Here is a 16,582-nt window from a genome sequence, read left to right as displayed (position 1 = left end):
AGTCTGAAATGGCTGAAGCTTTATAGAAGTTTTAAGAATTTGATTGCTTAATCTATCCTGGGAATGGATGAACCACGAGTGACTGTGGCATTTCTATGGAACCTAAAACAATGCTGTGATGGGAAAGGTACTCCCAGTTGAGATCCACCATGTCTGCACATTCCATAGCAAGGATAAAATGTCTGCCGAGAGGCTCTATTACATCCATGGCAATTCACTTTACTATGTGATCAATTAATCCTTTCATAGATGCTCCAATTAATCCAGTCTCCAATGAAAGGAGACCATTAGTGTAAGGAAAATCATGTGTGTCAAACATGGTCAGTAGACAGAAACTATTATGGACCAATGGTCCAGCCTTCAAAATCCACTTACAGATGTGACTTCTTGCACTACCTATAGGTCCTGGGAGCAGCCCCGCAATGATCTAGGTGGGAGAACCACCACCACTGAGGTATGAGATGGAACTGGTTCAATGCTGCCCCAGTTACCAGTTCCCTCTAATCCTGTCCATTCTTCAAAGCCCCAGGCAAACCTCACTGCTTGCATAAACTTCCTAATTACCCCCAAGTTAGAATCTTTCCACAGTTCTCATTGGTTTACCTCACTTATTTAATTCCTAGTGTGGGGGACTAGAAGCCCCTGGAAAGCAGGGCCTGTGCCACTCTTAACAATTCTCATTTACTGAGTGGTTCCTATGTGCCAGCCACTTAGGAGACACCGGACAGACATTGCCTAGCTCACACGGAAGCCTATTGGATAGGCCTTACTGTGCTTATTGACAGGCGAGGACACTGGGGAAAGAAAGAGAGTGATATGTGCAGGGCAGACACTAAGGCTGTCCTGCCAGTAAGTTGTGGAGACAGCTCCCAAGTTCTTCTGCTGCACCCCACACTGCCTGCTTCAGCACTGCTTCACCCCGAAGGCTCCCGACCCAGGCGCCGCACCCCTGCCTCGGCCAATCTCTGCTAAGGCAGAGGGTCAGCACACTTCAAGTCCAGTCATGGTGCCCCATCCTCAAATGCACCCACTTGGCTCTCTACTGTGCCGGAAGCGCCCCGCCCCCTGGGGAGTGTCCCCAAAGTGCAGTCTTGTGACCACCTGTATCAAAGCGGTCAGGCTCGCCGACTGAAACGCAGATTCCCGGGCCGCGGCAGGGTCCGGTTCAGAAAGTCTGAGGAGGGGTCGGGAGGCCGCCCGCCGAACCCACTTGGAGAAGCGGCTCAAGGAACTCGCACTGCTCCCACGAGGTGGGAGGAAAGGGGCTGGGACACCAGAAACCCCTCCGGGGTCTCCTCGCGGCCCGGCGACCCCAGATCAACCCCAAGCCCGAGCCCACGGCCCAGGCCGCCCGTGTGATCAGAGCGGCCCGGGCCCTTTCTCGGGGCGCCCCGCCGCCTCCCGGGTCCGCGACCCGCCCGGAGCCCAGAGCCTCCGCACGGGCGAGGCGGGGTAGGCAGCCTCCCTGACTGACCTGCGGCCCGCCCGGCCCTCGGCGCGGCCGCCGGACACTGCGGCGCCCCACTCGGAAGTGAGCGCCTCCTCCGCTGCTCAGCAACTCTGGATGCAGCTCGGCCCCAGCGGCGCCCCCGTGCGGCCCCACCTGGCAGCGGCGCCCGAGACACGCCCCGCCCTGCCCCGCTCTCGAACTGGCACCACCCAGGCAGCGCCCGCCCCCGGGCTGGTCCGCCCCGCCCCCGGACTGGTCCGCCCCGCCCCCGGGCTGGTCGCCGCCTTCTGCCATGCGGGAGGAGAGGGCAGGAGTCAGGGGTCCTGGTATTCCCTCAGGGAAAGGAAAGGCTGACCGACTAAGACTGGGTGGGCGCCGGGGACAGTCTTGTCTGTCACCGGTTGCTTTTAAATATAAAGAAAAGAACACCGGAATTGCAATTGTCCTGGGCCATTTAAAGAGTGGTATGAGTTCGACTGAGTTAGGTTTTTGCATACCTAGGTAAGGGCCCTTCCCTCCAAACTGGGCTGCTCAGTGCCAAGATTTACTAATAATCATTGTGAACTGTAATATTAAAACATGTCATGGGTCCATTTGTATAGTGTTTGGGGTTTGCAAAGCTGTTTCACACAGAACATTCTTGTTTAATATGCGAGATGACCCTATATTTTTATTCCCATTTAAGGAAGTAAAATCGAGGCAGGAGCAAACATTTATTGAACATTTCTGTACACCTGACATTCTTCCAAGCCCTTTGTATATACTATTTAATTTTCTCTTAACAATAACCTCAAAAGAGTTCTTTTATTTTCCAGCTGCACCTTACCTTAGGCAAAAGACTTTGCTAGGTATTTCAAGAAGACTAAAATGCAGTCCTGTTTTCAAGGTACTTTCCCAGAGTTCATAATAATTGGTTCCTAATTCCTCTGGGTCTTAGAAGGGACTAAGCCAATGAGAGGTAAACGCACCTATCCCCTCAGACAGTAATAGTCAGGTGAAAGATAGAAGGTTTATTCAACCTATAATTATTGACCACTAGCTATGGACTAGGAGTGAAGCACTGAATATGACAATGTCCTTCACCCATGACATGGTTTAATATTACAGTTCACAATGATTATAAAACAATTATGAATTCCATTCATCAAATAACTCAGCAACATATTTATAAAGCCAACACATCATAGCACCTGCAAAGAAACATTGGTGGGAATACACTACTAGTAGGAAACTTTAATATGTCACTTTTAGTACAAGCAGACTAAGTAAACAAAAAATAAGTAAGGAAAATAAATATAGATGTAAATAGCATAGTCAATAAGATAGATCTTATGGATATACTTACTTTGTACACTGAAAATAGAGAATAGAATAGTAACAATGAAGATAAAATGTTTCAGAATGAAGTTATAAAGAAATGTGCAAACCTTACCCTGGCCGGTTTTGCTCAGCGGTTTGAGCATTGGCCTGTGGTCCAGAGAGACCCTGGTTCGGTTCCCGATAAGGGCACATACCTTGGTTGCAGTTTTTCCCGTGCCCTGGTTGGGTCCTGTGAGTGACAGCCACTCGATGTGTCCCTTTCACGTGGATGTTTTGCTCTCTCTTTCCTTCCCACTCTATCTGAACAAAAAATGAAAAAATGTCCTCACTCGAGGATAAAACAAAACAAAACAAAACCAAAATGTGCAAACCTTGTATAAGAAAAACTTTAAAGTACCCCTAAAGCCCTGGCCCAGCAGTTGGAGCGTCGGCCTGTGGACCAGAGAGTCCCAGGTTCAGTTCCTGCTAGGGGCACATACCAAAAAATAAATAAAGTACCCCTAAAAAATACAAAAAATGGACTTGAACAAATGGAAAGATATTCCATAACATAAAGATATCAGTTTTCTCCAAGTTAATTTATAGATTTAACAAATATCAATGAAAATACCAACAAGATTTTTATGGAGCTAGACTAGTTGACATTAAAATTCACATGGAAAAATAAAAATCCAAAAATAGCAGAAAACAGGAAAAAGAAAAGTTTATGAAGGAAGCTAGCCCTACCAGTCATTAAAATACACTATAAATCTAGTTTGTTTATCTACTCATGGTACTGGTGAATGAATAGACTAATAGACCAGAGGAATAAAATAGATCCAAATGCATATGAAAATTTAATATGTGATAAACATAGTATCTCAAATTACTTGGGGAAAGATGGGCAATTTAATAAATTTTGGTAGGACAACTGGTTTGCCATTTGGAGAAAGATAAAATCTAAGCCAAGTTTCAAACTATAATCAAGAATAAATTCCAAATGGATCATGAATATAAATGTCAAAGATGAAACCATATAAGTACTAGAAGAAAGTATGTATGACTTTCTCTTTAGTCTGGTGTAGGAAAAATCTTTCTAACTATGACTCAAAATGCAGATGCAATAAAAAAAAATTAAGTTGATAAATTTGACTATGTTTTAAGAAACTTTGAAACAAAAAATAAGCAAAGATAAATTACTAACTGGGAAACAATTTCCTCTCCATATACACACATTTCTCACATATTTCTCAAAAATGTGAAAAGATGTTCAAACTCACTCATCATAAATGAAATGCAAATTAAATCTACTCTGACAGTACATTTGCAAAAGTATGACAAAGTTAGTGTTATTGGTGGAAGTGTAGTTCTTGGGATGCTGTGGGGAAAGGAATTTCCTGAAATCGCCACAGGAGGATGGGTTTCTGTGGAAAGCTTTATTGTTTATGTAGAACTAAAGGGGTTCCCTGTCAAGGACCCATCTCTGTCAGTCCCACCATGGAAGAAGTCCAGTCTTGTCTGTGGCAGGGCCAAAATAAAAACTAGTGTCCAGAGTTTCTGCTCCACTTCAAAGTATCGTCCAGTCCAGCATCCTGAGTGTGGAGTTCACATGGCCATGGCCATGTGGCTGCTTAAAGCCACATGGTGGGCGAGTGCAGATCATGAAGCAAGACAATACAAGAGCAAGCAAGCAGGCAAGAGAGAGAGTGAACTCTTTGTTTGGGGATTTTAACCTTTCAAGATTTCAAGTGATCACTGTGGCTCCAACTTTCTAGCCAATGATTGTTTTCCAGGTTAGACTGACTGGAAAGCACCTTCCCTACTGTCACCCCAACTTCACTACGCACACACCCATCTCTCCCTTTGTTTGATCCCTTCCCCCAGTGATCTACAGGAAATGAAACAGTGGTTCCCTGGGGAGCATGAAGCTGTAGCTTCCTGGAGAAGCTGCCCAGTTGACCATGCTTATAATGTCTGGCCTTCCCTTTGCTCTCTATTATTAATATTAATAAACTAGCTAATTACAACAATAACAACTGTAGTATTGTTTATAATTGCAAAATATCCGGAATAAACTAAATTTCTATACATAGGAGAGTATGAGGATAAACTGTGACACATACACACAATGGAGCATTATAAATCTGTAAAAAAGAATGAGGTCATTTTTTATGAAGTAATATAAAGTGATTTCTAGGATGTTTTTTAAATGAAAAAAGACCAATTGCAAGAGTTTTAATAGTATGTCACTTTTTGTGTAAGGAAGTGAAAAATAAAAAAACATACATGTATTTAATCACTTGTACAAATAGAAACACAGGGAGCATAAACAAGAAAGTATTAAAATTAATTACCTACAGTTGGCTGAATAATAGCCATCTAGGTCCTAATCCTAGGAAGCTGTGAATGCTACCTTATATAGAAAAATGGTCTTTGTAAATATCATTATATTCAGTATCTTGAGAGGAAGAGATTATCTGGGATTATCAAGGTGGGTCCTAAATGTAATTACAAATATCCTTGTAAGAGGCAGGCTGAGGAAGATTTGACTACAGGCAAAGGAGGCCATGTAATGGAAACAGAGGGAAGCTGAATTTAAAAATGCTATGCTGCTGCCTTTGAATATGAAGAAATGACCCTGAGTTGAGGAATATCAAAAATGCAACCCTAGATACTTGAGAAGGCAAGGAAACAAACAGATTCTTCCCTAAAGCTTCCAGAGGGAGCATATCCTTGTTAACAGCTTGATTTTAGCACCATAAGACTCATTTCAGATTTCTGGCCTTCAGAACTATCAGAGAATAAATTTCTGTAGTTTTAAACTACTAACTCTGTGGGAATTTGTTACAGCAGCTACAGGAAACTAATACAGGTGGTAAGGAATTAGGGGTGGGAAAGGAATAGAAGAAAGGAAAAGAGGAGTGATGCTTTTGAATACACCTATTTATAAAGTTCTGACTTTGAAACTAGTTACTGTTTCACATACTAAAATGTGAGTATAAACATACACGTGTATAAAGGTAGAGAAAAACTCTAAAACTACATTCAAACGGACACGAGAAACCTAGCCATAATTCAAATGAATAACAGAGTCACGCTGAAGAAAGGAGAAATTAATGAATCCAAGTAATTTTAGCTCACAGTATTTGACTATATACTCTTCAGTGAAAGATTTGAAAAAGAACAGTAAACAACTATTCTAGTTAGTCAAGTTTTCACAGAGTAATGAAGTTACTAATGGAACAGTTTTGCCACCCCGAAGCTGCTTTTTTAAGATACTGATTTTAAGCTGTTTGCTAAGAAACAAGACTTAGAGGGGGACTTTGACCCTGTGCCCTTTCCTGTCCAAAATATTCAGACGAAGAAACCTGCTTTGGGAAGGGAGCCTTGGCTTAATCACTTTAAGAATCTTCACCTTAGCAGTGTCCCACTGTTTCTGGTTGCCTTGTAAGAATTTTTCTGTCATGTACATACATTCCTCTCTTCCTTGTATTTTCCATTCTCACTTATGAAATCTAATACCCCATCTTCCCTCCTTTCTCCCTTGTCCAAAAACATCTTATACACCTAATGTTGTCTTACTGTCTTTGGAATTTTTATAACTATAAATTCCCCGTGCACATGTATTAAAAATTGATTTTCTCCTGTTAATCTGTCTCTGTTAATTTTTGACACAGCCTTGAAGAATTTAGAAGGTGAGAGGAAAAGTATTAATATATATATACACATATATACATATATACACACATATATATACATATATATATATTTAGTCCCACATTACTTCCTGTGATTGAGCAAAAAGACTGAGGAAAAACTAAATACATTACAGATAATACAAATCAAATTTCTTGCAGTTGGAGATGTAGTTACATACATTGAAAATGAAAATGCTAGAATGAATGAACCCTATGGTTTTTGTTTGGAATTGGAAGTACTGGTGTAAATACATGGGTTCTAAAATAAATAAATGATACATAGATAAACGATAGATAGATAGATAGATAGATAGATAGATAGATAGATAGATAATGTTTATATACCTGTATGCATGTATATATAAATGTACATAGATTTTTCAAGCTCTGTCCCCTGAGAGAGCCTAGAAATAATGACACCTCAGTAGCAGGGGGTATACTAAGTGTTCAGATTTTTGTTTTTAAACCCATTCTCCCTTATTCTCCAGTACAAGAAACCAGAGCTTCTTGGTGAAATAACCAATTGACTGATTCCAGGGCTGTAATTCCATAGGACCCAGCACCTATTAGCTATTTATCTTTTTTTCTAAATATTTCCTATAACCCCTTATATAGTTCATTACTTTCACATAAAAAATGTCAAATATGATCTTAAGAAAAACACCTGTTACCTATCTTAATATAATTAAGGTGATAGGAATGATACATGATTTATTTTATTATTATTATTTATTATTTTTTTTTGTGGTAGGTGACCCTAGCGGGAACTGAACCCAGGACTCTCTGGTCCGCAGGCCGACGCTCAATGGCTGAGCCAAACCGGCCAGGGCACATGATATTTTTTTAGATAAAAAATTAATAGTTGTCCTTTTATCAAGAAAAGTATTTCATATTTGCTTTAAGGATGAACATGCTGAACTTTACTACAACCAACTGTTATAATAAATATGTAGCTACTTACAGGTTCCTGCTTCTATCAGCCTGGGTTATTTGGTGCAATTCAACCTGTCAGACCAACACAGATGATCAGATCAGATAGTTTAATAAAATGGAAGTACACTATTTCTACTTTGTTTTATTAGTTTATTGATTTGCAGTGTGTCTTCTATTTGGCTCCTATTCAGAGGCAATTTTCCTTGGATTATTTTTGTTTTAGTAGTGGTGAGACATTAAAGATTTTTGCTGTTGTGTTGTCTGGCTGTTAGCCTTCCTCTTCTTTCTTTCCCTCTCCCCCTTTATTAGTGTGGGAAGTGTGGGTCAGGATAATCAAATATTAATTGACTGGAATCTACCTTTAGTTAGAGGAAATCAGGCAACTAAAGAGTATAAGAATAAAGAAAAATGAAGGGAGAGAAGCAAAATCAGTTCCTTATGCTGGAGAGTATCACAACAGAACTGTGAGCTCATTTAATTGGTTTACCTTATAAATAAGGAGCTTGCAACAAAAAACACATAGATAATGTATATTCAAGATACAAATAACTGCATCTTCATACTACTAGTCCAGGGCTCTTGCCTCTATCCATTATACCAAGACGCAAATGACCTGAAAGCCAGCTGAAATCAGGTTAAATTCAGTTCAATTAATTATACTTTTTTTTTTTATCCTCACCCAAGGACATTTTTCCATATTTTGTTCAGATAGAGTGGGAGGGGGAGAGAGAGAGAGAGAGAGAAACATCGATGTGAAAGGGACACATCGAGTGGTTGCCACCCGCACAACCCAACCTGGGCCAGGGACAAACTGCAACCGAGGTACATGCCCTTATCGGGAACTGAACCTGGGTCTCGCTGGACCGCAGGCCGACGCTCTAACTGCTGAGCCAAACCGGCCAGGGCCAATTAATTATACTTTAAAGTTTATGGTTGTATATAATAAGAATTTACATTTTCTAATTTTTTTTTTTTATCCTTACCTGAGGACCTTTTTTCATTTTTTGTTCAGATAGAGTAGGAAAGAGAGAGAGAGAGAAACATCGACATGAAAGGGACACATCGAGTGGTTGCCACTCACACAACCCAACCAGGACCAGGAACAAACTGTAACCAAGGTACGTGCCCTCGGCGGGAACCAAACCCTGGTTTCTCTGGACCACAGGCCGACACTCTAACCACTGAGCAAAACTGGCCAGGGCAGAATTTACATTTTAAAGAGCTTTTATAATTTTAAAAGCCCTTGGTTCATTAAATTCTGTCAACTGCTCTGAGGTAAAATAATCAGCACTTAAAAAAAAATGATGTTGGTATTCAGGTCTTGATAAAATTTTTAACATCTCTCTTACCTCTGACTGCTCTGTCTCCCTCTTTCTGTTTGTTTTGCTATTTAAGTTGTAGCTACAAAATGAGTCAAGAAGAAAACAATATTAATGTATTTGAACAAAAGGGTCTGTTGATTAGAACCATCATAAAAATATATTGGATGCTGTTATTAACCTCCATTTTACAAATGACGAAACAGCAGCTCAGAGAGGTTAAGTGACCTGGTGACCTTCCTTCCTTCCTTCCTTCCTTCCTTCCTTCCTTTCAACTTCACATTTTTATTTTTATATTTTGGTATGTGCCCCTAGCAGAAACCGAACCCGGGACTCTCTGGTCCGCAGGCCAGTGCTCCAACCACTGAGCCAAACCAGCAGGGCAACCTGGAGAATTTAAATAACCAGTAAATGGCAGAGCCATGACAAGGTTCATTTAAAAACACATATAACAAAAATATATAACAGCCCTGGCCGGTTTGGCTCAGCGGTTGGAGCGTTGGACTGCGGTCCAGAGAGACCCAGGTTTGGTTCCCGCTAAGGGCACGTACCTCGGTTGCAGTTTGTCCCCGTTCCTGGTTGGTTGTGCGGGTGGCAACCACTCGATGTGTCCCTTTCACGTCGATGTTTCTATCTCTCTCTCTCCCTCCCACTCTATCTGAACAAAAAATGGAAAAATGTCCTCGGATGAGGATAAAAAAAAACATATAACATATATTGAGCGTTTAATGTGTCAAGCTGGGTAAATAAGATATAGTGCTAGTTAACCCCTGGATAACCAGAAATTTCTATAACCAGTATATTACATTTAAAACCACTAGTGTTGAAATTTTTACTATACTATACACTGTAATTTTAGCAGCTGGCCCAAAATAAATACTTTTCTATTTACACAAGGTTCATGTAGCCAGATCTGTTTGGAGAGATCTTGAAATATATTACACTAAAAGGTCTAACTCAAAGTCATGTTTTGCTTTATTTCTCTGGATTCTCTAAAGTAAAATGGAAAGTTATGATTCTCAAATGTCCCCCAAATGAACAAAATATTGCTAATATGAAGTTGATTGCATCACTGCATGATCATTTTTTTTTTTTTTACAGTGTAAAAATTTTATATGTAGAATTAGCCAGCTTGATTCAGTTTAGATGATCCCAATTTTGTTAGCAACATCCAAAGCATCATAGTCAGGGGCCAGTTGAACATATGCCTTCTTTTCTCCATCAGACTGAATCAGGGTGTTGACCTTGGCCACATCAATGTCACAGAGCTTTTTAACAGCCTGTTTGATCTGGTACCTGTTGGCCTTGACATCCACAATGAACACAAGTGTACTGTCTTCTTGTTTCTTCATGACTAACTCATAGTCAGGGGGAACTTGATGATGGCATAGTGGTCAAGCTTGTTTCTTCTGGGGACACTCTTCCAAAAATATTTAGGCTGCCTTCGGAGCCACAGTGTCTTCCCCTATGGGAAGGCGGGTGGCACTGGATCTTCCTGTGTGTGTGTGTGTGTGTGTGTGTGTATGGCTCTGGATGCCTTTCAGCATTGTTTTCTTTACCTTCAAGATTTATGCTTTGGCTTTGGCTTTGGGAGGGGCAGGGGCTTCCATCATCACTTATGGCACCATCTTTGTAAAAAGTTGTATAAACAATTCTCTCTCTCCCTCTGTCTTTTTCTTAAATCCTCACTGGAGGATAAGTTTTCATTTTTCTTCCAATACAGAGGGAGGGAGGGAGGGAGGGGGGGGGGAGAGAGAGAGAGAGAGAGAAACATTGATGTGAGAGAGACACATCAACCAGCTGCCTCCCAACGACCCCGTCCCCGGCCGGGGATGAACTGCAACCAAGGTATGTGCTCTTGATCGGAATCTAACACGAAACTCATAGGTCCGTGGGCCGACTCTCTAAGCACTGAGCCAAACTGGCCAGGGCTATATAATCAATTATTAAGACCTATATTTAACAAGCTATTTTCATTTTCAGTCTAACGGCATAGAGAGAAAATTTTATTCTCTGAATAGTTTCTCCAAATTACTTGAAAAGACTATGAAAGACACCTGTGAAAGGAAACTAAGTCAATTCTCTTGGAACATAAAGTGATATATATATACATATATATAATTAATATCTTTCCTACCTCTGACTGCCCTATCTCCCTTTTTCTATTTGTTTTGTTTTTGAAGTTGTAGCTACAAAATGAGTCAGAGAGAAAGCAATATTAATGTACTTGAACAAAAGGGTCCGTTGATTGGAACAATCATAAAAAATATATTGGATGCTATTATTAACCTCCATTTTACAAACGAGGAAACTATATATAATAACATATATATTACACACACAACATATTATATATAGCATATATATTACATATATAATGCGCATACAACATATATATGACTTAAATGTAGTTTGTGTATAATGGAAAATGCCATTCTTGTATATTTAGCTAAAACAGACTATCAGTACAAGGCCTAAATATTTATGAGAGCCAGGATTTTCAACGAAATTTCATTGCCGCTCTTTCCTCAGAAAGTTAACAGAAAAATGAGGAGAGCTTTTAAGTGACAAGTGACAGTGCCGGCTTCACAGGGTAAAGAAGCAGAAGAAATGGTATGTGGGTGGGCAGTCTCACAGTCGTAAACAAAACCTTTCGAACTGACTTCAGGCGGCTGCCAGGCCTCTCAGACATCTGGTTGATAGAGGTAATTTTTTCCTCAATGCATCTGACGACAGGCCAAGGACCGGGGATCCAGCCGGCGGGACCTCCCTTCCGCAGGCTCTCCTGGCCACGCCCCTTCGGGCCCCGCCTCTTCCGCCTCCCACTTCCTGGTGCCGCTCTCCTTTGAGCCGCCTACCTGGGACCTGATTGGCTGATGGGGCAACCGCCAACGGCTGTGGAGTTTAAACCGGAGCCTTACCCCAGGGCGCGGAGCTCCCGAAGCTGGGTGGTGGTCCCCCAACGCTGAAAACGCGGTAAGTCAGTGACCTGTGACTTTGGGTATGGCGGTCCCCTGTCTGGCGGGATCCGGGCCGAAGCTCCCAGTGTAGCCTTCGGTCCGCGGAGCCCCGCGCCCCCGGCGGTCACGCCCACCCTCCGCCCTCTGGCTTTCGGAACCGAGGCCCCAGAGCCCTCTCGGCCGGGCTTGTTGGGGGAGTAGCTGGTTTGCATCTAAATCGCTGCCTCTGGTCCCTGGGTCTAGACCGGCCGGCTGGGTGAGCCGCCGTCAGAAGGGGAGCTCCTTGAAGGAAGGGGTTTCGGTCTGTCTGCCCCGCCCCCGCCTGTAGAACAGCGTCCAGCCCGCCGTGCGACAGACCAACGTCGGCCGAGTGAACGTGAGCGTCTGCCCACCCAAGTGTTTGCGGAGTCCTCTCCTTGGAGTGCTCCTTCGGAAGGGAGGCTGGCTGAAGGCGGGGGAGTGATGGGACTGGGAAGAACCAGAACTAGAACTTGACCTGAGTCTTGATGTACAGGTAGTATTCCCGTCGGGAACAGAGATGATGATTTTTGTAGGGAAGGGGTCCAGTTTGGAATTGGATGTAGAAGTGAGTATTTCTGATTTAGAGATAAGCTGAGGTGCTGGTCAGATAAGAGCTCCAGACTAATAGTAACTAGATAATATTAGTGAAAGTCGGCTATATGGATCCAATACTAGGCACTGTGTATACGTTGGTTGTTATTCCCTACAATGAGATTCCCTTATTTTCTGTAATTTTCTAAATCTGGAAATGAGACTTAGAGATGTTAAGATCACATAGCTATGACACGTTGGAACTGGAACTCCAACACAGCCCAACCACTGTTTAAAATACCTCAGTCTGTATTGTAAGTCACCCTGAAATGCCACTCTGGGGGCCTGGCTTTGGCTCCTAAAGTGTTGACAGGGCACTGTTGAGGAAGGCTCTCTGATTTCGGGCACGAGCATTTGGGTTGGTGAGTGATAGTGCCATTTATTAAGTTAAGGAACCAAGAACCACTTACTGGGGAGAGCTGTTCAGCTGTGGTTTCCTACTTAGTAAAATGAAATAAGATCTTCCTGACTGGATTTTTTGGAAATGGACTAGATTTCTATGTTAAGATCCCTTTCAGGTATGTGTAAGATGCAACAATTTACGTGGAGTTTCTGTGTGTGCCTGTGTTCTCTGTGTTCTACTATCTGTGGAGTAGATGATGATCTTTAATTTTACTTAAAATTCTTTTTGGCAAAACTGTTAGAAGAAATATTGAGCCTTAGTATTGAAAGGTTCCTAGTTCAATTTCTTCCCCATTGAGATATTTCTTCTACAATCATCTTACTATTATTTTTTTGATATTTCTCAACATCTGCTCAACACTTTCAAAGGAGACTCATTCCAATATTGGGCAGTTTTTACTATTAGAAATCTATTCCATTTATCCATAGTCATTTCTTCAACAAACATTTATCCAGTAGCTGCTGTGTGCCAGTCACTCTTCTAGGCACTGGGAGTACAGAAACAAACAAATCTGACAAAAATCTATGCCCTCATGTAACTTAACATTTTAGTAGGAGAAGACAGACAATAAATAAGAATATGTAATTTTATCTTAGACATTGTTAATGGCAGAAAAAAACACAGGAAGCGAAGTGGGGTTAGGTGTGCATTTTTATTTTTATTTTTTATTTTATTTAATTTTTTTTTATCCTCACCCGAGGACACTCTTCCATTTTTTTGTTCAGGTAGAGTGGGAGGGAGAGAGAGGAATAGAGAGAGAGAGAGAAACATCGATGTGAAAGGAACACATCGCGTGGCTGCCACCCGCACAACCAACCAGGGCTGGGGACAAACTGCAACCGAGGTACATGCCCTTAGCGGGAACCGAACCCGGGTCTCTCAGGACTGCAGGCCGATGCTCTAACCGCTGAGCCAAACCGGCCAGGGCTAGGTGTGCATTTTTAAATAGTTTGGTGTGGGAAGGGTCACTGAGAGGAAAGACTTGAAGGCAGTGAGTAAATCTGGGATTATTTGAAGGAAGAGTGAGACAAAGGAAAAAAGGAATACAAAGGTTCTGCAGTGGGAGCATGCCAAGGTGGAGAGTGTGGCTGGAGCTTAGTGAGCAAAAGGAAGAGTAGTGAAGAGGTCAGAGAGATGCTGATGGAGAATTGGGGGAGGGGAGAAGTATCAAATAGTGTAGTACCTTATAGGCCATTGCAATGATTATGACTCTTGAGTGAGATGGAAAGCCACTGGAGGGTTCCTAACAGAGGAGTGACATGAATTTACTTGTTTTAAAAGGATCATTTCAGTTACATGGTTGAGAATAGATAGTAGGGGAGAAGGTGAAAGCAGGGACACCATTTAGGCAGTGCTAGCAATGGTGTACATGAGAGGGAATGGCAACTTGGATCGGAGTGATAACAGTAGAAATAATGGTAAGTGGCCCATGTGGCTATGTTGTGAAAGTCAAACCAGCATGACTTGGAGTAGATATGTGATTTGAGAGAAGAGGTTTCTGACCTGAGCAACTAGAAGTTTGGAGTTGTCATTAGGTGAGAAGGAGAGGACACAGTGGAGCAGGTTTGGGTGGGGAGGAGGGTATTTTAGGACATGTTAAATTTGAGGTGCATATTAGACATTCAAGATGGAGATGAGGAGTAGGCAATTGGATGACTAAGTATGGAGTTGATTTGGGATATAAATTTGCACATCATAGCATTTAAGTTTTTTTTTTTGTTTTTTTTTTGGTATGTGCCCCTGGCGGGAACCAAACCCAGGACTCTCTGGTCCGCAGGCTGACACTCCAACTGCTGAGCCAAACCAGCCGGGGCATAGCATTTAAATTTAAAAGTCAGGACACATACTGGATGATAGCCCGAAAGGAATATATATAGATAGAAAATAGGTGAAACCCAAAGACTGAGCTCTGAAGCATTCCAATAAGAGGTTAGAGGGCTAAAGAATAAGTTGCAGAAGAGATTTATAAGAAGTATTTAATAAGGAAGGAGAAAACCCAAGAGAATGTGGTGTTTTGGAAGCCAGCTGAAGAAAGCATTTTAAGGAGAAAATGACATGCTAGATATTAAATACTATACATAGACCAAGTAAAAGGGGAAATGGACCTTTTGACTAGTGCCTTTGATTTAGCAACACAGGAGTTTAGTGACTTTAATGATCAATTTGCATATAATAGTGGTGAGAGCAAAAACTTGATTGGAATGGATCAAAAGAATAGGAGGGGATGAATTGGAGACAGCAAGTATAGATGACTCTTTAAAGGAGTTTTGCTATAAAGGGAAACGCAAATAGGGTAGTAACACTCTAGCATCAAGAGATCACTCATATTTTCTTAAATGTTTCATTTTCATGCATTTACATATGCCCGTCCTTTGTTCTAGAATACCCTTTCTAATCTTCATACCTGAAAAAATCTTTATTTTCTTTTTTTATTAAATCCTCACCCGAGCATATTTTTCCATTTATCTTCAGATAGAATGGGGGGGGGGGGGAGAGAGAAACATCAATGTAAGAGAGACACATCAATTGGTTGCCTCCCGCATGACCCTAACCAGGGCTAGGGGACTGAACTGCAACCGAAGTATGTGCCCTTGACTGGAATCGAACCTGTGACTCTTTGATCCGCAGGCCAACACTCTAACTGCTGAGCCAGACTGGCCAGGGCCAAAGTCTTCATATTTAAGACTTATTTATTCATTCAACAAATATTTACTGTGTTTGTATTATTTTTCAGACACCGTTCTATGAGTTGGGCAATGTATCAGTGAATAGAACAGACCTTATGGAACTTAAATTGGGGAACTTTAATTCTAATAGGGAAGATAGACAATGAATAAATTCTAGTTGGGGAAGGCAGACAATAAGTAAATGCTATAGTATATTAGATAATGATTTAAATGCTATGGGAAAAAATAGAGAAAAATAGAGACTATTTAGCAGTGTGGAGGTCACTAGAAGCTTTGGCAAAGCAGTTTTAATGGGGAGTAGTCAGTGAAAGCCTGGGTGAAGTAGGTTTGCAAGAGAATTGGAAACTGTGAGTATAGACAGTTCTTTCAAGGAGTTTGCAATAAAGAGCTGCAGAGAAACAGAGTGGTAGACTAAGGATGAAGTGGGAACAAATGAGAGTTTTTTTGGATGAAGGAAGTAGCAGTATGTCTATATGTTGTTGGGAATGATCCAGTGGAGAAGGAAAAAATTGATGATGTAGAGGAGAGAATTGTTGGAGTTATGTTTTTGAGGAGGCAGGAAGTATGAGATCCGGTATACAGACCCCTAACTAAGTAAGGCAAGCTTGGCCTTAAATGGAAGGATAGATAGTGTGAGGATAATAATGTGAGAGAGGACAAATGGACAAATACAGATGATAATGAGTAGGTATTTGCAATTGGAATTTTTAGAGAGTCCTCTGCAGGTCGCTTCATTGTTCTCAGAGAGTAACAGTGAGCCAGGATATAGAATTATCTACTTAAGAGGAGTGACCCAAGAGTTGGTAGTTGGCAATAGCACCAAGGAGTTAAGAGGATAATAGAGTCTAATGACATTACATTCAAGGCTGGGGAGTTTTTAGGGAAGAGGGAGGATGAATGGTCTGCCAGTATGAATGTGGTGCCACCCTTCAGGAGGGCTATAGGAGAAAAAATGATCAACACCCGATAGGACTGCAGGGAAATACACATGGTCCTGGGAGAGAGAGGCGGGTTCAAGAAGATGAGAGGAATGCTCAGGGAAGAGATTGAGGCTAGAGGTTTTGATGGATTGTGAGCTCCAGAGGACTTTACGAGTTGGGCAAAGGTGAGATATGGAGACTATATTTATTTCCTGTGACTGCTGTAAAAAATTACCACCAACTGGCTGGTTTAAAACAACAGAAATTTATTTTCTCACAATTCTGGAGGCCAAAAATACAA

The 16,582-nt window shown here is 41.7% G+C and overlaps 1 protein-coding gene across 1 annotated transcript; it reads right to left on the bottom strand.

The window, feature by feature from the left end:
• Positions 1 to 9,841: 9,841 nt before the first annotated feature.
• Positions 9,842 to 11,871, bottom strand: LOC118624999 (60S ribosomal protein L23a-like). The gene is made up of 2 exons (XM_036253336.1): positions 11,621 to 11,871; positions 9,842 to 9,995 (listed from the first exon to the last, which is right to left on the bottom strand). The coding sequence occupies exons 1-2, from the start codon at positions 11,869 to 11,871 to the stop codon at positions 9,842 to 9,844; spliced, it is 405 nt and encodes a 134-aa protein (XP_036109229.1).
• Between the last annotated feature and the right edge of the window lie 4,711 nt (positions 11,872 to 16,582).

This window comes from Molossus molossus, unplaced genomic scaffold (genome assembly GCF_014108415.1).
Source record: "Molossus molossus isolate mMolMol1 unplaced genomic scaffold, mMolMol1.p scaffold_m16_p_11, whole genome shotgun sequence".
NCBI classification, from domain to species: domain Eukaryota; kingdom Metazoa; phylum Chordata; class Mammalia; order Chiroptera; family Molossidae; genus Molossus; species Molossus molossus.
The sequence above is the reverse complement of the archived record's forward strand: the minus strand, read 5'-3'. Positions and strand labels throughout refer to the sequence as shown.

Bases quoted from the DNA above. Each gene is read 5' to 3' on its own strand.
- LOC118624999 (XM_036253336.1), bottom strand. From the start codon at position 11,871: ATGCAAACCAGCTACTCCCCCAACAAGCCCGGCCGAGAGGGCTCTGGG. The intron at 9,996-11,620 runs GTAAGGCTCCGG...CAAGGCCAACAG, and splicing joins CGGGAGCTCCGCGCCCTGGG to GTACCAGATCAAACAGGCTG.